Source organism: Rhinoraja longicauda, chromosome 28 (assembly GCF_053455715.1).
Source record: "Rhinoraja longicauda isolate Sanriku21f chromosome 28, sRhiLon1.1, whole genome shotgun sequence".
NCBI classification, from domain to species: domain Eukaryota; kingdom Metazoa; phylum Chordata; class Chondrichthyes; order Rajiformes; family Arhynchobatidae; genus Rhinoraja; species Rhinoraja longicauda.
In genome coordinates, this window is record NC_135980.1 from 29,564,454 (window position 1) to 29,586,553 (window position 22,100).

Genomic DNA, 22,100 nt, shown 5'->3' on the forward strand with positions numbered 1-22,100 from the left:
GAGGATGGTAATTCAAACATTGTCATGGCGTTTAAGCAGTATTTTGACTTGGATTATATTTTCATGGTAGCTTTATATTTTTGCCTTTGACGTTATTTGCCAAGGAAACTGGAACTGTGGGGAGTGAGGGGAAACAACAAATGCCCTCTCTTCACAAATTCAATGTACGGAGTATTAACATTCAATTCGCTGTTGAGTATCGAACATTCAACATTCATACATTTGTGCATGTATCTTTCCACTCAAATAATGATTTGGAGAGAGCATTTGGGTGATTGGAATGCAAGGGCAAAAACACTGCTCATCCTTGGTGTTGGTGCCAAAAGCCTTATCTCTGTTTAATGGTTTATTACTATGGGACACCTAAGAAACCTGTGTGAATATTTCCATTTGTGACACCTCAGTTAATATTTCGACGCGCAGCGCTGAACAGTATCCTAACCCAACCTAAGAATGGAGATGAAGAGGGATTTCTTTAGCCACACGATGGTGAATCTGTGGCATTCATTGCCAAGGGCAGCTGTGGCATTGGGTATTTGTAAAACGGAAATTGATAGGTTCTTGATTAGTAAGGGCATTAAGGTTTATGGGGAGAAGGCAGGAGAATGGGTTTGAGTGGGAGAAATAGATCAGTCATGATTGAATGGTGGAGTAATCTCTATGGATACGAATGGTGGAGTAGTCTCCTATGACATGAAATCCATTTTTTTTGCATCAGAACATCAAAGTTGGAGATTAAATCGTTGTCAGTAAACACTACAAATTCGTTTGCGACACCTCGGACATCAAAGTAGTCCACGCCTGTATGCAGCGAGCCCTGGACAGCGTTTGGCCATGGACTAATAGGTGGCATAGCTTTCAAGCCACAGAAGTGCCCTGCAATAACAATCTTCAATAAGAGCAAATCCAGCCAATTCCATTGGCATTCAAGGCCACCTCCATCACCAGGTTAACACCGTCAACAACCTTGAGGTCCGCTTTGGACAGAAACTCCACTGGACCTGCCACTTGAGTGGTATGATGGTACACTTGAGAAAGCTGCTGTCTCTCAGTGCCAGAGACACAGATTCAGTCCTCACCTCTGGTTCCTTCTGTGTGAATTTGGCACATTCTCCCTGTGACCACTTGAGTTTCCTCTGGGTGCCCCAGTTTCCTCCCAAAGACCATAAGATATAGGAGCGGGATTAGGTCATTCAGTCCACCGAGTCCAGGAATGAGTAGGTTAAGCTATGATGAAAGTTTGTCGGCACTGGGTCTGTACTCGATGGAGTTTAGAAGAATGAGGGGAAACATACAGAATAGTGAAAGGCTTGGATAGAGTGGAAGTGGAGAGGATGTTTCCACAAGTGGGAGAGGCTAAGACCAGAGGTCACAGCCTCAGAATGAAAGAATGTTTTTTTAGGAAGGAGATGAGGAGAAATTTCTTTAGTCAGCGGGAGGGAATCTGTGGAATTCTTTGTCACAGAAGGCTGTGGAGGCCAAGTCAGTGAATATTTTTAAGGCAGAGATAGATAGATTTTTGGTTAGTACAGGTGCCAGAGTTTATGGGGAGAAGGCAGGAGAGTGGGTTAGGAGGGAGAGATAGATCAGCCATTATTGAATGGCGGGGTAGACTTGATGGGCCGAATGGCCTAATTCTACTCCTATTCCTTATGACCATATGAGTCTACTCTGCCATTCGATAATGTCTAATCTCTTTTTTCCCCCTCAACCCCATTCTCCTGCCTTCTCCCTGTAACCTTTGACGCCCTTACTAATCAAAGGCATGTGAGTTGGTAGGTTAATTGTCTCTGTAATTACTCTTTAATGTGTTGGTGAGTATAACTAGAGTCTGAGGAGCATTAATGGGAAAACAAAATGGGACTAGTATAAACAGATGTAATATGGTCAATGTAGACGATAGGCTGAAGAGCCTTTTCCTGTGTTTTATGACTCTATGACCATGGTTCCAAGGGAAGGCCATGTTCAGTAAGTATTCTATGACATACTAGTTCATAAGTCACAGGAGCAGAATTAGGCTCTCGAGTACTCCGTGATTCAAACATGGCTGATCTATCTTTCCCTCTCAACCCCATCCTACTGCCTTCTCCCCGTAACCTTTGACTGCATTACTAATCAAGAATCCGTCAATCTCAGCTTTAAAAAAATATCCACTGACTTGGCCTCCACAGCCGTCTGTAGAACCGAGGCTTTTATACCGCGTACAAGAGTTAGGAGTTAGGAATGCGGTGGAACGATCTCCACTTGGTTGGATTAGATCAGCACCACAAACACACAAAGCTAGATGCCATCCAGCAGAAACCAGACCCTCGGTCACGAGCTCATCACCTACAATACAATACCAACAATATTGTGGGCAATTTTGTGCACCATATCTGAGGAAGGATGTGCTGGCTCTGGAGAAGAGATTTACAAGAATAATAATGCATTTTATTATGGTCCCAGGAATGAGTAGGTTAACATATGATAAGCGTTTGAAGGCACTGGACCTATATTTGCTGGAGTTTAGAAGAATGAGGGGTGGGGGGGGAAACCTCATTGAAAAGTACAGAATAGCGAAAGGCCTGGACAGAGTGGATGTGGAGAGGATGGTTCCACTAGTGGGAGAGTCTAGGACGAGAGGTTATAGCCTCAGAATGAAAGGACGTTCTTTTAGGAAGGAGATGAAGAGGAATTTTTTTTAGTCAGAGGGTGGTGAATCTGTGGAATTCTTTGCCACAGAAGGCTGTGGAGGCAAATTCAGTGAATATATTTTAGGCAGAGATAGATAGATTCTTGATTAGTACGGGTGTCAGAGGTTCTGCGGAGAGGGCAGGAGAAGGGGGCTAGGAGGGAGAGATTGAGCAGCCATCATTGAATGGTGGAATAGACTTTATGGGCTGAATGACCTAATTCTATGATCACCTATGATCTTATGAATACACGCAGTACCTCCCAAGCTCTCAAGCTCTTATCACCATGAAGCATAAGGATAATGTGTGCATAAAAACACCATCATCTGCACATTCCTCTCCTAGTTGCTGACCATCCCATCTTGGAAGCAATGCTATTTCTGAGTTAGACACAAAATGCTGGAGTAACTCAGCGTGACTGGCAGCATCTCTGGATAGAAGGAATGGGTGACGTTTTGGGTCGATACCCTGAGTTGTCGTGTCCCGGAACTCCCTCCCCAACAACATTGTGGGAGCGGTCTTATCAGAATGACTGCAGCAGTTCATGAAAGTAACTTGAAATAAAAAATCACCACCAAGGGCCGTTAGGAATGGACAATAATTTCTGGCTGTCTCTTGATCCTCTTCTACAAAATGTAAATAAAATATGAGAACCCAATAGGTGTCTGCTCCTCTTTCAGTAGGTTATCCGTCTTTTCGCACCCCCTACTCCAAGGATTCACATAAATGTATGCTACAGTAAATACTCACTGTAGAAAGTACATTTAACAATAAATAATCCACTTCAGCTGCAATCAACCAAACAAAGAACATATTCCGCCAGGAACTGAATGCATTTCAAGTCAGTTATTGAATGGCCATCAACTGACAGCTTAGTTTATTATAGAGGTTTAGTTTAGAGATACAGCGTGGAAACAGGCCCTTCAGCCCACTGAGTCCACAACGACCAGCGATTCCCCCGTACACTAGTTCTATCCCACACACAAGGGACAATTTTTACAAAAGCCAGTTAACTTCCAAACCTGCATATCTTAGGAATGTGGGAGGAAACCGGAGCACCCGGAGAAAACCCACGCGTTCACAGGGAAAATGTATAAAATCTGTACAGGCAGCATCCATAGTGAGGGTCAAACCCGGTTCTCTGGCGATGTAAGGCAAGCATCTCTACCGCTGCGCCACTGTGCGTGCCACCATTTGCGAAGTAAATTTAGAAAGTTAATTTCTGTCCGTAAGTAAGACCAAGCAATTAAAAACTGGAGCTCTGACTGCAATAATTGGGGGGGGGGGGGGGCTGCACATTTAATTGTTGTCGGTGACAGGCGGTGAAACATATCTGTACTGATTCGGAGCAAGGATTCATTTGCAGGAGGAAGGGGCAATGGCCAATGCCGCTAATGTTTGTAATGGAATGCTCTGTGTCTGTCTGCATCTTTATTGTATTTCTTTCTGTGGTTGCTTGCAGTGCACTGTACAGGTAAAACTGGAACTAGGCCATCGAGCCCAGCTACGGAAAAAGCCGACTACTGAAGGATTCACCCACGATTGGATGGTGTTTGTTAGAGGACCAGAACAGAGCGACATTCAGCACTTTGTGGAAAAAGTGGTTTTCCGGTTGCATGAGAGTTTTCCAAAACCCAAACGCGGTGAGTGGTGCTTTTAAGAAATATTTGCGATGCCTCTCGCCCCTTGTGTCTAAAGTTGCATTTACTGATTTTGGGTTTGGGAACAGCTCCATCCAGCACTGTAAGAAATTGCAACAAACCAACCTTCCTTCCATTGACTCCATTTACACCTCGCGCTGCCTCGGCAAGGCCAGCAGCACAATCAAAGATGGGTCGCACCCCGGCTACTCCATCTTCTCCCCTCTCCCATCAGGCAAAAGATATAGAAGTGTGAATACGCGCACCTCCAGATTCAGGGACAGTTTCTTCCCAACTGAACCATCCTACTAACAACGTGAGGGCAGTGCTGAACTACTATCTAACTCTTTTATATCCCTCGGACTAATCTTGACCGGACTTTGCTAGCTTTACCTTGCACTAAACGTTATTCCCTTGTGTATCTATATACTGTAAATGGATTGATTGCAATCATGTATTGTCTTTCTGCTGACTGGTTAGCACGCAACAAAAGGCTTTTCACTGTACCTCGGCACCCGTGACAATAAACTAAACTGAAACTGATTTTCCCAGTAACCTGAGTTTGTGGGATTGGGATAGACTGGTTGGTGCGAAACACAGTGTAAGGAAACAACAGCAGCATTCAGTAAGAATGGTTGAGGCTGGTTATGTGGGACGAAAGCATAAACTGCAACCAACAAATCTCCAGTACTGCACCACTTCCTCAAATAATTTATTTTCGTTTCCTCTGCGGTGCCAACAGGAATCGCTTGTGCTTGCATTTACACTCCATTTGCCTCTCTCAGTCTTGAACAATCTTTTTATTTTAAAGTTATTGGGATCATGGTGAATAGATCGTAAATGGCTCGGTTGTAATCATGTATTGTCTCGCTGCTGACTGGATAGCACGCAACAAAAGCTTTTCACTGTACCTCGGTACAGGTGACAATAAACTAAACTGAAACTGATAAAAAAAAGTGAAGATTTTGTTCAATGATCAATGTAACCAAAATAAAATTTTCTCCAGCAAAAATAAATGCTGGAGGAACTTGGCTGGTCAGGCAGCATCAAAGGAATGGACAGACGATGAAGGGTCTCGACCCGAAACGTCACCCATTCCTTTTCTCCTGAGATGCTGTCTGACCTGCTGAGTTACTCCAGCACTTTGTGAATAAATACCTTCGATTTGTACCAGCATCTGCAGTTATTTTCTTACACTACATGTTGCAGGTGGATGGACCATCAGTCTGAGGAAGGGTCCCAATCTGAAACGTCGCCTGTCCATTCCTTCTAAGGATGTTGCCTGACCCTCTGAGTTCTTCCAAACCTTTGTTCGATTGAGATTCCATCATTTGCAATCTCTTGTGTCTCTAAATCTTTCTCCATGTGTTTATAATCCTGCTGAGATGTGCCTCTTTCCCTTTCTGTTTTAATGGGCTTCAAATCCCATTCATTCATAAATCATAGGAGCAGAATTAGCCATTCTGCCTATCGAGTCTACACTGTCATTCAATCATGGCTGATCTATCTTTTCTTCTCAACCCCATTCTCCTGCCTTCTCCTCGTAACGTTTGACATCCTTACTAATCAGTCATTACCCTTGTTCTCCCTGATGTAGACTTGCTTCCAGTACACTTGAGGCCTTGATTTCTGCAATTTCTTTCATTCTGCTTAAATCTCTCCATGGCCTTTGTACTTGCACGGTCTCTCTTTGTGCACCTCTGTGTCTCCATCTTCTCAACCCTCTTGCCTCCTTTCAGCTGCTTCTGCTTCCCCTTCTTTGTATTATCATGGGCGCCCCATGCCTTGATCTGCCTTTGTAAAAGGACACACAGTGCTGGAGTAACTCAGCTGGTCAGACTGCATCTCTGGAGAGAAGGAACAAACGCTTCCTCAGCATCTCCGGAGAACTGGGACAGGTGACATTTCAGGTCAAGACCCTTCTTCATCCTGTAATATCATGTTCCTGCCACATTGCTTTTCTTTTTTCCTCCATTGCTCTTTAAAGCCTGCCTCTTGGTCCAAGATTAACTGTCCTTGTATCTCCAGTGACTTGATGCCAATTTTAGGTCTGAGTAGATTTTCTATGAAGTGCCTTGGGATGTTGTAACAATCTTGCATTTGGTCGCTCACTCTTTTCCCTTCTCGCATCAGGCTAGAGGTACGGAAGTGTGAAAACGCGTATTTCCGGATTCGGGAACAGTTTCTTCCCAGCTGTTATCCAGCAACAGAACTATCCTCTCACCCACTAGAGAGTGGTCCTGACCTGCCATTTTGTCCCATTGGAGACCCCTGGACTATCTTTAATCGGACTTTACTGAACTTTACCTTGCACCAAACGTTATTCCCTTTATCCTGTCTCTGTACACTGTGGACGGCTTGATTGGAATCACGTATAGTCTTTCCTCTGACTGGATAGCACGCAACAAAATAGCTTTTCACTGTACCTCAGTACGCGTGACAATAATCTTAATAAACGTACCAATTAACAAATCTGTACTGTCTAGTTACAGTCCTTTTGTTTCATGTGACTGCTATTTTTGGATAAATAATTTTACAATCCCATAGCTAGATCAAGGATTATCAATTTAATGATTACTTCCTTAATTCCCGGGTTTCTTCAAGATGAATAAACTATGTTCCAACTTAATTTCTACCTTTTTGTTATTTCATATCCCCTATATCGTTTCCTTGTTGTCTTCTGCAGAGTAACATGGTCTGAACTATTTGTTTTCTAAAGTTATCCTAATTTTTTTGAATGCACTAATATATTTTGACATTGAATGACCAAAACTCTTTATAATCCAGAATTGATCTTGTCGATGAGCTGCTCAGGATAGGTGGTACATTTTGACTATCTATTCTACCACTATCTAACTGCTACATGATCATTTCCTTACTGTCTCTCTGCATCTCTCTGTATATCACCACCACCTGCTGTGTATACCATTTACAAAATGCTCTGCAGGTACCTGTTCAACTGGGTTTCTCAGACAGCTTAATTGAGTATACAACCACAGACACTTCACAAACCTGTCACCAACACAGCTAAGAAGAGCAGCAAATGAATGGGACATTACCATTATCATGTTCCACACCATCCTTACTTGGAACTCCCTGCCTAGCAACGATGCAGTGGTTCAAGAAGGCAGCTCTCCTCCATCTCAGGGGAAGTTAAAATGGTAATTAGATGCTGCCCAAAGATAATCACAAGTGCTGAGTAACTCAGCGGATCAGGCAGCATCTCTGGAGAGAAGGAATAGGTGACGTTTCAGGGTCCTTTTTTGCTGTCTCTCTCCGCACCTCTGTATATCACCACAATGGGTTTCGGGTTGGAACCCTTCTTCAGATTTTTGACCTTGCATCGTGAGAAATGCTCGCATTGTGAAAAATGCGCAAATGCAAATATTTACAATGCAGCCAGCATTTTCTGTTTCTACTCTTCAGTTTTATTTTTGTTTGGCTCAATCACATCAGCATACCAAGAGATGAGGTGGTGGCGGTAGAAACTATTGTGGTGTTGAAATGCCAGGATGAACAATGAAGGTGCTGAAAGCTACAGAGTTACGACTGAGATATGGGAAGGGTGATTAACAATGGTTCTCTCGATGCGTCCCTGAGAACAACCCAAAGATCAGAGAGGCAGACCTCTGTTATACAGCTGCTCAGGATGAACCACAACAAGGTCTCTTGAATCCTTCTCCAGACATTCTTGTCAGTTTTTAACCTCAAAAATCCACAGGAATTGCAAGGATGAACATCATGGAAATCAGTGATAGATGGTGTGAGAACAAGTGCTAGAAAATAAAATGAATATTTAACCATCAACCAAGCAGGCGTAAAGGACCCAACAAAGGAATGCAATTGTAAATCACTTTTTCCCCCCCTTCAAAATGGAGTTAAAAATTATTTGAAAAATGATCATGACCATTTCCAGGTTACTTGGAAAATCTGATGAAATATTTCCTGCTATCATTCTCTATTTTTATGTCTGAAATAACTTCATTCGTAAAAATACATACAGGAAATACTAAAGACTCAAGGAAATACTCAAGGCTTGGCTTGCCTTGAATTCAAAATGTTGTTCAGATTATATGGTCATGTTGTTATCGGTTCTGTGCATTTGTGGTGTGAGCAAATTCTGTGTGCAGCGCATCATTGCCATCTGTGGGTTTAGTTTAGTTTAGAGATTCAATGCGGAAACAGGCCCTTTCGGCCCACGCCGGGTCCGCTCCGAGCAGCGATCCCCGCACATTAACACCATCCTATGCCCACTAGGGACAATTTTTACATTTACCAAGCCAATTAACCTACAAACCTGTACGTCTTTGGAGTGTGGGAGGAAACCGGAGATCTCGGGGAAAACCCTCTACCGTTGCACCACCGTGCCGCCCTTCTTGGGACAACACCAGCATCAAGTGTTTGAGAGGCTTCTACACAGAGCTTAGCCCATTGATGTTCAGTGGTAGTAATTCTGACTATTCCTCCCCTACAAAGCGATTGTGTTGGCTGCATCACGTTTTGGTGCACTCTTAGCACGTACTCCTGAAACCTGGAATGGCTACTTGGGTAGACACACAGTATTGGAGTAACTCAGCGGATCAGGCAACATCTCTCAGATGCTGCCTAGCCGGCTGAGTTACTCCAGCAGAGAGATGTTGCTTAACCCACTGAGTTACTCCAGCTTTTTGTGTCTATTTTCGGTATTAAATTAGCATCTGCGATTCCTTCCTCCACATTATGGTTACCTGGGTGGTGGGTATATGGAGCAAATTGCCAAAGGTAGTTGAGGCAAGTACAATGACAACATTTAAAAGATACTTGGACAGGTATATGGATTGGAAAGGTTTTGTAGGAATATGGACCATATGTAGGCAAATGGGACTAGCTTAGATAGGGCATTTTGGTGGGCATGGACGAGTTAGATCGAAGGGTTTTTTTCCATGCTCTGTGGCTTTGACTAGTTATCGCTTTGCAGGATTCAGAGTGCAGGAAGACCATCAAATTTCAGGCAGACCAAAGTGTGTCTTTACTTGAGTTGACAATCTCCCAGCAGCACTTGCATCCTTTTCCAGACCTTCCTTTCAAATGCACAGTCCTCAATGCCTCGGCCACAATTGAAACCTGCCTGCTTTGGGCTGACTGTGTAGAGGCAGTGTAAAGAAGGGGCTCAACCTGAAAGGTCACCCATTCCTTCTCCCCAGAGATGCTGCCTGGCCCGCCGAGTTACTCCAGCATTTTGTGTCTATCCTTTGGGCTGATTGGTACCGATAGGATGACAGGAAGGCAGGAGAGGGGGCATGAATGTTGAACGCAAGACCACTGCATGATGTATTCACGAGAGAGTTAGATATAGGTCTTGGGGCTAACGGAATCAAGGGATATGGGGAGAAAGCAGGAATGGGGTACTGACTTTGGATGATCAGCCATGATCATATTGAATGGCGGTGCTGGCTCGAAGGGCCGAATGGCCTACTCCTGCACCTATATGTTTCCATGATGGCTCTCCTGCAGCATTACATGAAACAGACATGTAGCATCTATTTGGTGCATGTTTTCCATGCGTGTGAGAATTGCAAGAAATCCATCAGCTTGCTTGTTTCTAGGATCCTTCTGATTGTCATCTGCATTAGATTCTTGCAGAACTTGCAACATTTGATACGTTCTGTTCGACATTAATTGTTAAGTGGTGTGGTAATTTGAAATTGCATGCTGTGCTTATCTGTTTTTAATGGGTGTTTTGCCCGTCTGCATACACCAGATTTAAATAGCTACGGCCGATTAAAGTCACTCTGACAATACTCTTGGCACTTCATTTTATCTGCTTCTACATATCCGGAGATACATAACCGCTGATGGTGCATTTGGTAGTCCTTGGCTACTTGTACCTTCCTGGCATTAGTTGAAGGCCGCAAAGAAAGAAGCAAAAAAAATAAATATATTTTGTTACTTTCCTGTTGCCACTTCTAACGCAGGCCACTGCAAATTCTCTTCCTGTTCATTCTCACCATCAACTGACTGGAGTTCATGTCTGCAATGGGAAATCGTGTCTCTTGAATGTGGAGTTATTATTTTGAAGAGGTCACCAAGACAATTGATTTACCTGGCCAGCATGGACGAGTTCCACGCTGTATATGTCGTGAAGATGCAACTGGCCCCCTGTTCCTCTCTCTCTTCAGTTTAAATCTCGGTAAAGAACAGCTCTGAATTATCTTCAATCGGACTTTGTCTTACACTAAACATTATACCCTTTATCTTGTATCGGTACACTGTGGACGGCTTGATTGTAATCATGTGTAGTCTTTTTGTTGACTGGAAAGCACGCAGCAAAAGGCTTTTCACTGTACCGAGCGAGGTATCACGTGCTAATGATAAAATGAACTAAACTAAAATAAAAATACTTTTGTCGATCAGGTCTGAAGAAGGATCTCGAACCGAAACGTCACCTATTCCTTTTCTCCACAGATGCCGTCTGACCCGCTGAGTTACTCCAGCTTTTTGTGTCTATCTTCAGTTGCAATTAAAAGTTGGATGTTATCAGCCATCTCGAAGGGAATTGTACGGCACTCAAAGAGCAACGAGGTCGGCGTGGTGACTTAGTGCAGAGAACATGGGTGTAAGGTACAGGGGGAGGGGACTTGGCTGCCTCAGCACGCCAATTTTCAGTAAAATCGCAATCAATTTCCCTTTCCTTCCTGATCCATAATTCATTTGTTGTCTAGAAAGCTGCCATTACCAGACTTTACTGACTTGGACGAGAGCACCCATAGCACTGTGCTGTATTTCCTACCATTCACACATCTCTGAGCCAAGAAGTTTGTTTTCCTTTCAGTCGCAATTACGGTCAGGAACAGCAGCATCTATCCTATGCATCCCTCTTGGGGTTTGGTATGTTTTGATGAAACTATACCTACCTTCTTGCCCTTTGAGTGCCTTACAATTCCCTTTGAGATGGTACCCAGGGAACAGAAGATTGCCTGATGATTTCCACCTTTTTAATTTTAACTGCTAACCTCTGGTGAATTATAGAATAGAAACAAAGAGCTGCAGATGCTGGTTAATACACAAAAGGGCACACAGTGCTAGAGCAACTCAGTGGGTCAAGCAGCATCACTGGAGAACATGGATAGGTGACGTTTTGGGGCGAGACCCTTCTTCAGGCAGCATCGCTGGAGATCACGGATTAAGTCAAGACTCCTCTTCAGACTGAAGAAGGGTCCCAACCTGAAACGTCACCTATCCATGTTCTCCAGAAATGCTGCCTGACCCGCTGAGTTACTACAGCACTCTGTCCTTCAGTGAATTATCCCCGGGTCATACCACACTGGGATCACCGTGCATGGCTCCCGTTCTAAAGCCCATTCTGCTAAATCCTGTTTTCATAGGGCTGCCTGCTCGTACACAATTCCTTCCTGCTGTGGTGTCTTTAGACTTTAGAAGTATAGTGCGGAAACAGGCCCTGCGGCCCACTAAGTCCACGCCGACCAGCGATCTCCATACACTGGCACCATCCTACACACTAGGGACAATTTACAATTTGCAGAAACCCATTAACCTATAAACCTGCACGTCTTTGGATTGTGGGATGAAACCGGAGCACCCGGAAGAAACCCACGTGGTCACAGAGAAAACGTGCAAACCCCCACATGGACAGAACACTTGGTCTGGATCAAACCTGGGTCTCTGGTGCAGAAAGGCAGCAATTCTACCGCTGCGCCACTTTGCGGCCCCATCTGAAAGTGGGGGATGAGGGGAGGGGAATCTCTAATAAGACTAACCATTAAGGTGTTCTCCCACCTCCACACCCTTCAACCTAAAAGGTAGCATTGAAGTAAGCCGTCTCTCTTCAGTACAAGAAATTATTATGTTAATTTCAGCTTCAAATCATTATCGTCCAACTGTTTTTGGACAGTATCTTCAGAGCAGTAACATTTCCTGGGCTGTATTTTGTCATGATATTTCCACCAACTAGAAGCAGATCATATTGGCAAGTGCTTTCTTGGGGCAGCACCATTAAATCAACCATTTCAAGTGGTTCTTAAACATTGTGCTGAATGAATAGCTCATTCATATTTGCAGATGATACCTAAATATCCCATTACTTTTGGATTCTTTGCTATTGAGAGTGTATAGTCTTTATTAAGTACAGGCTTAACAGTAGCGCAGTGATAGAGTTGTTTCATTTACAGCGCCAGAGACCCAGGTTCGATCTTGACTATGGGTGCTATCTAGTGTTTGTACGTTCTCCCTGTGACCGCGTGGGTTTTCTCCAGGTGCTTCGGTTTCCTCCCACATCCCAAAGACGTGCAGGTTTGAAAGTTAATTGGCTTCTGTAAATGTCCCCTCGTGTGTAGGATAGTGGTAGTGTATGGGGTGATCGTTGATCGGCGCGGACTCAGTGGGCCAAAGGTCCTGTTTCCACACTGTAGCTCTAAACTAAAGCATCTGACTTGAGTGCACTCTGAAGGTGCAATGGAAGGGCAGAGAAAGGACTAGAGTGTTGCTTGCCTTGTCTTTCTTTGCAACAGGTTGTCAGACAGCAGATTTTTGTCATTTGTTCTGATATTACTTGCTGCTAAGTTTACTGCCTATCACTGGTTATCTTTTGCTGTTGAGTTAAAATTGACCAGTAGATCTTCAGGTACTGCAAATGCTGCTTTAAACCGAAGATAAACACAAAATGCTGGATTAACTCAGTGGGACAGGCGGCATCTCTGGAGAGAAGGAATGGGTAATGTTTCAGGTTGAGACCCTTCTTCAGACTGAGTCAGGGGAATGGGAAACCAAAGATATAGACGGTGATGTGGAGATACATAGAACAAAAGAATGAAAGATATGCAAAAATGTAACGATTCTGTGGAATTCTCTACCACAGAAGGCAGTGGAGGCCAATTCACTGGATGAATTTAAAAGAGATTTAGATAGAGCTCTAGGCGCTAGTGGAATCAAGGGATAGGGGGAGAAGGCAGACACAGATTACTGATTGTGGATGATCAGTCATGATCACAATGAATGGCAGTGCTGGCTCAAAGGACCTAATGGCCTCCTCCTGCACCTATTTTCTATGTTTCTAAAGGAAACAGGCCATTGTTAGCTGTGTGCTAGGTGAGAACGAGAAGCTGGTGTGACTTGGGGGGGGGGGGGGGGGGGGGGGGATGGAGAGAGAGGGGATGCATGGGTTATTTGAAGCTGGAGAAATCAATTCTCATACCACTGGGATGTAAACTGCCTACGCTTCCAAACAAACCTAATCATTTCGAACCAGCAAACCCCTGGCAGCAGAGAGATTAGTCAAGCAGGAGATTTCAGCACATGCAGAGGAATCGTTTGAGGTTGTGCCAGCTCAGTTTAGAGAACACCCTGGCAACTGATTTGGCATAAGGGAGACTGGTAGAGCTACCTGTCAAAGTTGCCAATGATATTTCTATCCAAAGCTTATCACATGACAATAATAAAACTAAACTAAACCTAGGATACGCTGTGCAGTAATGGGCAGCACTGTTATTTTCTTTGACATTAATCCCTCTGGAGAATCTACAGGCTCTTCTGTAGGTAATGTTTTTTAGGAAGAAGGTGTCAGCTGGAATTATACCATGTGATTACTCTGGCGTCATGGTAGTGCAGCGGTAGAGTTGCTGTCTTACAGTACCAGAGACCCGGGTGGGATCCTGGCTTCTGTCTTTACCGGGGTTTGTTCGTACTCCCTGTGTCTGCATGGATTGCCTCCGGGCGCTCCGGTTTCCTCCCACATTCCACAGACGTGCGGGTTTGTAGGGTAATTGGCTTCTGTAAATTGTTATTTTACTGTGTAGGGTAGAACGGGCTGTCACTGGTCGGCCTGGACTCATTATGCCGAAGGCCCTGTTTCCACGCTGTATCTCTAAAACTAAAATCTATTGCACCAAGGGGCTAATGTCCTACGTGGAATTTGAAACAAGGTTCTTCCCCTCCCCCCCTTAAAGATGGTTATTTGTCAAGCTTGTATGGGTGCAGTATCCAGAAGAACACAAAGGATTAGGTTTTTAACTGTCTTTAGTTGGGAGGGGTGTAGGGTGGTATCATTTTGAAGGAAATCCACCCTGTGATCTGCAGAATCTAAGGGTGTTCTTCGGAGTGTACAGTTCAGTATAATGGTTCTGATAGATTAGATAAGGAGACACTTTCCAGTGGTTAAAGAGCCACGAAGTAGAGCTTCAACTTTAAGATAATTGGTTAAAGGATGAGAGGTGGGTGGGGGGTTTACTTTTAAAACACTGCAATGTAATTAGTCGGGAAATGCAAGTGTTAAAGGTGTAGTGGAAGCAATTTCACAAATAACTTGATTAGTTTAGTTTTTTTAATTCAGAGATACAGTAATATTAGTTGATTGTGGAAAATGAATGTAACAATAGACAATAGGAGCAGGTGTAGGCCTTTCGGCCCTTCGAGCCAGCACCACCACTCACTGTGATCATGGCTGATCATCCACAATCAGTACTCTGTTCCTGTCTTCTCCCCATATCCCTGACTCCGCTATCTTTAAGAGCTCTATCTAACTCTCTCTTGAAAGCATCCAGAGAATTGGCCTCCACTGCCTTCTGAGGCAGAGAATTCCACAGCTTCACAACTCTCCAAACTATAGTTTTAGTTTTTAAGAGATACAGCCCAGAAGGAGGCTTTTTGGTCCACTGAGTCCACACCGATCATCGATTGCCTGTACCCATAGATCTATGTTATCCCATTTTCGCATTCTATACACTAGGGACAATATGCAGAAGCCAATTAATCTACAAAATCTGGATGTCTTTGGGAAGTGGGAGGAAACGAAAGCACCTGGAGAAAACACACGATCACAGGGAGAACGTACAAACTCCTCACAGACAGCCCCTGAGGTCAGAGTCGATCTCTGGCGCTGTGAGGCAGCAGCTCTACTGCTGCACTACTCCATTCTCCTCACCCGACTTGAAACCTCCTTTAACATCACCGGCACAGCCCTATCCTGGATCAAATCTTACCTCTCTGACAGGCACCAGTTCATCTCCATTAACAACTGTAAATCCCCCACCGCTCCCCTCCCCCAAGGTGTCCCCCAAGGCTCAGTCCTTGGCCCCCTCCTCTTCATCCTCTACCTGTTCCCCCTTGGTCAATTAATCCGCCGTCATGGTCTCAACTTCCACTGCTTCGCCGATGATATCCAGCTCCTCATCTCCACCAAGTCAATCTCCACCACCACACACTCTACACTGACAAACTGCATCACTGAAATAAAATCTTGGCTTCAATCAAATTTCCTCAAACTCAACTGCAACAAATCTGAAATCATCATCATTGGTCCAAAAACGCTCACCAAATCCACCCAAAACTTCATCCTCAATATTGATGGTCTCACAGTATCCACCTCCCCTCACATCCGGAATCTTGGAATCATCTTTGATCAAACCCTCTCCTTCGACAAACACATCAAACACATCACAAAGACAGCCTTCTTCCACCTCAAAAACATCGCCCGTCTCCGTCCATCCCTCTCCTTCACAGCTGCAGAAACCCTCATCCACGCCTTCATCACCTCCCGTCTGGACTACTGCAACAGCCTCCTCTGTGGCTCACCCTCAAAAATCATCAGTAAACTTCAATACATTCAAAACTCCGCTGCCCGTCTACTCACCCACTCCCCGATCCGTGACCATATCACCCCCGTCCTTTACAAGCTCCACTGGCTCCCCATCCCCCAGAGAATCCAGTACAAAATCCTCCTCATGACCTACAAAGCCCTCCATAACCTGGCCCCATCCTACCTGACTGACCTCCTCCACAGGCACACTCCCACCTGCACCCTCCGCTCTGCTGCTGCCAACCTCCTGTCCCCCCCCATCCGGACCAAACTCAGATCCTGGGGGGACAGGGCTTTCTCCATCGCTGCTCCCACCCTCTGGAACTCACTACCCCAAACCGTCAGAGACTCCTCCTCATTCACCACATTCAAAACATCACTGAAGTCTCACCTGTTCAGCACTGCCTTCAACCACTGACCGTCACCTCACCTTCTGTCTCCTTTTTCTGTTTGTTTACTTATTTATCTATTTATTTTCTTCTCTATGTTCTAGTAATCCCTGTAAAGCGTCTTTGAGTGTTTGAAAAGCGCTATATAAATGTAATGCATTATTATTATTATTATTACTGTGCCGCTAAAGCAAATTGGAAACAAAATGGAGTTCTGTGAAATGACCAACGATGTGGGTAGGAAGGAACTGCAGATGCTGGTTTACACTGAAGATAGACACAAAATGCTGGAGTAACTCAGCGGGACAGACAGCATCTCTGGAGAGAAGGAATGGGATGTGGGTTGACTTGTCAGAGCTGGACAAAGTTTCCTTCTTTGATCCATCTCCATAACCCAAGCAATAAATCCATCTCCATAACCCAATCAATAAAAGTTGTAATTTGTTTTACGAAGAGTTATAGCTAGTGAGTGTATTTGCAAACAATTATTTGAGGTTATCTTCTTTCTAACCCCCCACACTGTTCATCAGCCAGAGGGAATTTGGAACTAAATCTATCTGGGAAGAGGAAGAGGTGAATTGCTAAACCTTTATTTTCAAGATAAATGCATCATTTCCTCAAAAGGCATCCGCAGATCATCATAGCTCATGCTGATCTCTCTCATAAGCACGTTGGCTGATGTAGAAAAGGGATTAGAACGTGTCCCTAGACATGTGTATATAATTCGTCATATCCTTATCTTGTTAGATAAAGTACTGCCTCTCGCCTCAGTGGATGGCCTTGTGCTGTTCCCCAGAGTGGAAATCTATATTGCAAGATTTTTAATTCTGAGCCTTCCATCTTTATCTCCCAATATAAGATTGCACTCAAATGGGTCTTCTCACAACAATTTAATCGGGTCATTCTCGAAGCACCATAAAGAGTTAGTCCAGCACAGCACTTCCTGGCCAACACCACTTGTTACAACCCACTTGGCTGTGAATTGTTACGTTGACGTTCCAGAAAAGGACATTAATCTTGGGCATTCTGTTTTTAAAAGTAATTAATGGGTCTTCACCCAGCTACGCCTGCAACAGATTTAAGCCATTTCTTCAGCCACCTTCACATGAGGACGTTTGAAAACCTGGTCATCTGATCTTCACAGTAACCTTAGAAATCAGGACACAGGGCTTGAGTGAAAGTGTGCTTGACAGTATTCAAAGGACTACATGGAGATGTGGTATCAAGTATCGACCCGAAACATCACCCATTCCTTGTCTCCCGAGATGCTGCCTGACCCGCTGAGTTACTCCAGCATTTTGTGCCTACCTGCTGGTATCTTACGTAAGGTTCACCCATCAACTAATAGGAAAAGTGTATGAAACAATAAATTATCCCACGTGTTGAAAGTTGTAGAATATTTCTGTGTAATGCAAGGGTAATAATACAGTGACAAATGTTACAATTGTAAAAGGAGGCATCCACTATACACAAAGCTTTGGGACATATTAAATTCGATATACAATACAATATATCTTTATTGTCATTGTACAGGGGTACAACGAGATTGGGAATGCGCCTCCCATACGATGCAATAATTTAATTAGCTAGTCAGTATTAATTTAAACAACCCAATGAAACAAATTAGAACAGTTTTAAAACAGAATAACGTGCAAGTAGATCTGTGCCGGTTCACTGTGCGATGTGACCATCCGGCTCCGCAGGACCGGTTCATGGCAGCTATGGCCCTGGGGATGAAGCTGTTCCTGAGTATGGAGGTACGGGCATAGAAGACCTTGTATCGTCTGCCTGATGGTAGAAGTTCAAACAGACTGTTGCAGGGGTGTGAAGAGTCTTTGTGGATGCTGGTGACTTTTCTGAGTTGTAGATGCCCTCCAAGGCTGGTAGCTGTGTTCTGATGGTCCTCTGAGCTCTATGGACTACCCGCTGATTCAAGGTCTCTTCAATTGGGAACCTGCAAACAGAGTGGGTAGTCGTAAGCAACTCCTTTAAATAAGCTGCAGCAGGACAACATACTACAATATGTCTTGGGTAGACACAGGGTGCTGGAGTAACTCAACAGGTCAGCATCATCCCTGGAGAGGGAGGATGGGTGACCTTTTGGGTCGGGACCCTTCCTCAGGCTCTGAGGAAACGCCACCTGTCCTTTTTCTCCAGAGATGCAGACTGACCCACTGAGTTACTCCAGTACTCCATGTCTATCTTTGGTTTAAAGCAGTGTCTGCAGTTTCTACTGTGTGTCTTGCTTGCTGCCTCCATGCGTTATCAGGGCCAATGTTCAAGAATCACTTACAAACTTCATGTGTGATCCATATCTTGGTCTCTTCAGTCTGATCCATAGCATTTCAGCGCTCTCATTGATTGTGCCCCTCTTCACATCTGGAATGTAGGTGCCTGTGGTAAAATTGGACTAAGTCACACAGCTGCATGCATTTTAGACTCTTTGATTTTCAGACATGCTTCTTAAGATAAAATGAGATCATTGGACTGTATTTAAGTGGAGGAATCGTCTATGAAGATGAAGAAATGTCTTTGTCTGGTGTATCCTAATATTCTCTCCAAACAGGAGAGAGTTAGTCTGAACAACACAGAAATGTCGCCCATTCCTTCTCTCCAGAGATGCTGCCTGTCCTGCTGAGTTACTCCAGCATTTTGTGTTTCTTTTGTGTTTAAACCAGCATCTGCAATTTCTTTCTACACAGGAGGGAGAGAGAGAGAGATTTTTCTACACCAAGTTTGTTCCTGGGGGAAGGGCAATAGTTAAATTGAATATAAAGGCGGTTTCTCAAGCAGGAAAGGCTCAAGATGGTCACAACAATGGGTAATTCAAGCGTTACACCCAGAAAATCTGGCAGCAATCCGCACACTGCGGCAGCTTTCATTCTGCTTGACATTAATCATTAAATGGGTGGTAATTTGAAATTACTAGCTGTTCTTATCAGTGCTAAATGGGCGTTTTGCTTGTCTGCATGCACTGGATTTTATTTTAAGTATGTATGGCTGATAAAAGTTACTGTGACAATGCTGCCACAGGATAAAAGGTGTCAGCTTTCAAACATTGGATTAATATATGTATACACTGGAGTGTTGTAAAAGACGCACTGCTCTATTCTTAAAAAGGTGACTCAAACTTTCTGTCAGTTATCCAGCTGTTTTTACAAACTACTGCCATTTAATACTAAGTGTTGAGATGTATTGTGTTTATGTGAGTGACATTTTTCAAAAGGCGCGCTTTATTGGAATACTCATACAGTTGTATGGCCTTTCTTTGATTAATGAAAGGCATGTGTTCTTCGACCAGGAAAGAGTGGGTTAACATATGCTGAGCGTTTGTCGGCACTGGGCCTGTATCCACTGGAGTGTAGAAGAATGAGGGGGTGACCTCATTGAAACGTACCGAATAGTGAAAGGCTTGGATAGAGTGGATATGGAGAGGATGTTTCCACTATTGGGAAAGTCTAGGTCATAGCCTCCGAATTAAAGGACGTTCCTTTAGGAAGGAGATGAGGAGGAATTTCTTTGGTCAGATGGTGGCGAATCTGGAATTCTTTGCCACGAAAGGTTGTAGAGGCAGTCAATGGATATTTTTAAGGCAGAGATAGATAGATTCTTGATTAGTACGGGTGGCAGGGGTTATGGGGAGAAGGCAGGAGAATGGCGTTAGTAGAAAGAGATAGATCAGCCATGATTGAATGGTGGAGTAGACTTAATGGGCCGAATGGCCCAATTCTGCTCTTATCACTTATGTCCTTGTATTTCGAACAGTGAAATATTATAAATCTACTTCACAGGCATCTTGGTACTGCATGTACTTATGGGTTGAGAGTGGCGCATATTTTGTCATATTAGAAGATAGCTTTGTAACTTGATGACGAATATCCCCAAAAATAAAAGCCATCCTAGTGAAAATTTGGCAAATCAAATATTTGTAGATCTAGGAATTGCTGTGTGAGGAAGGGTCCCGACCCGAAATGTCGTCTGTCCTTTTCCCTCCACTGGTGTTACCTGACCAACTGAGTTCCTCCAGCAGCTTGCTTCTTCGCTCAAGCTTCAAGCATCTGCAGTCTCTTGGAATTATTGTGCATCAGATTCACACAGTTCACCGCGCAGAGTTTTTAATTTAGAGATACAGTGTGGAACCAGGCCCTTCAGCCCACTGGGTCTGCGCTGACCAACGATTACACGTTCACTAGTTCTATCCTACACAGGAGGGACAATTTACTGAAGACAATTAACCGACAAACCTCTGTCTTTGGAGTGTAGAAGGAAACCGGAGCACCCGGAGAATGTGCACACTCCATACAGACAGCTCCCAATGTCAGGATTGAACCCAGGGCTCTTGCGCTGTAAGGCAGCAGCTCTACCATTGCACCACTGCCGCCCAAGAGCTTGATGCCTTCAGAAGTATTGTTCCAAATTACTCCGCAAAGTCCTACTGTTACTCTTCCTAAATTCATTCAACATGTCCAATGATCTCCAGTTGACCAAAGGAAGAAAATATCTGCTGTTGTACCATGTCCTAAGACAACGTGGGCAGCCCCGTAATGTTTTACAGTCAACAAAGCACTTTTAAAGGATAGTCGCAGAAAGGATTATCTGAAGAAGGATCCCGGCCACATCGAAGCTGTGGCCGAGAAAGCACACCAAAGCTTCTACTTCCTTTGAAAGCTTAGGAAGTTTGGCATGTCCCCAACAACTCCCACCAACGTCCACAGATGCTCTGTAGAAAGCATTTTACCGGGAAGCATCACAGCACAGTTTGGGAACAGCTCCATCCAAGACCGCAGGAAATTGTGGACGCAGCCCAGACCATCAAGCAAACCAACCTCCCTTCCATTCATTCCATATACACTTCACGCTGCCTTGGCAAGGCCACCAGCATAATCAAAGGACCAGTCTCACCCCGGTCATTTCCTCTCTCCTCTCCCATCAGGCAAGAAGTACAGAAGTTTTAAAACACACTCCTCCAGATTTGGGGACAGTTTCTTCCCAGCTGTTGTACAGGGCCCTAGTGAGACCGCACCTGGAGTACTGTGTGCAGTTTTGGTCTCCAAATTTGAGGAAGGATATTTCTTGCTATTGAGGGCGTGCAGCGTAGGTTTACTAAGTTAATTCCCGGAATGACGGGACTGTCATATGTTGAAAGACTGGAGCGACTAGGCTTGTATACACTGGAATTTAGAAGGATGAGAGGAGATCTTAACGAAACGTATAAGATTATTAAGGGGTTGGACACGTTAGAGGCAGGAAACATGTTCCCAATGTTGGGGGAGTCCAGAACAAGGGGCCACAGTTTAAGAATAAGGGGTAGGCCATTTAGAACTGAGATGAGGAAAAACTTTTTCAGTCAGAGAGTTGTGAATCTGTGGAATTCTCTGCCTCAGAAGGCAGTGGAGGCCAATTCTCTGAATGCATTCAAGAGAGAGCTAGATAGAGCTCTTAAGGATAGCAGAGTCAGGGGGTATGGGGAGAAGGCAGGAACAGGGTACTGATTGAGAATGATCAGCCATGATTACATTGAATGGTGGTGCTGGCTCGAAGGGCCGAATGGCCTCCTCCTGCACCTATTGTCTGTTGTCAAGAAACTGAACCTTCCTACCACCAGCTAGAGTGCACTCCTGACTACCAGCATTGCATTCCTTTGAACTAGCTTAAATCGGACTTTACCTGGCACTAAATGTTGTGCCCTTTATCCTTTATCTGTACTCTGAGGACAGCTCGATTATAATCATGCATTGTCTTTGACTTGATAGCTCAGTGTACGTGACATTAATAAACTAAACTAGACCCGAATCGTCGCCTCTCCATGTCCTCCAGAGATGCTGCCTGA

The 22,100-nt window shown here is 44.3% G+C and overlaps 1 protein-coding gene across 2 annotated transcripts in view; it reads left to right on the forward strand.

The window, feature by feature from the left end:
• Positions 1 to 4,137: 4,137 nt before the first annotated feature.
• mllt1a (MLLT1 super elongation complex subunit a) overlaps positions 4,138 to 22,100 on the forward strand; it is a 52,191-nt gene continuing 34,228 nt past the window's right edge. For both annotated transcript variants that reach the window (XM_078423993.1, XM_078423994.1), the window contains exon 1: positions 4,138 to 4,315. In XM_078423993.1, the coding sequence (XP_078280119.1) occupies positions 4,219 to 4,315 (97 nt within the window). In that variant the 5' untranslated portion in view covers positions 4,138 to 4,218. The remainder of the gene's footprint in view (positions 4,316 to 22,100) is intronic.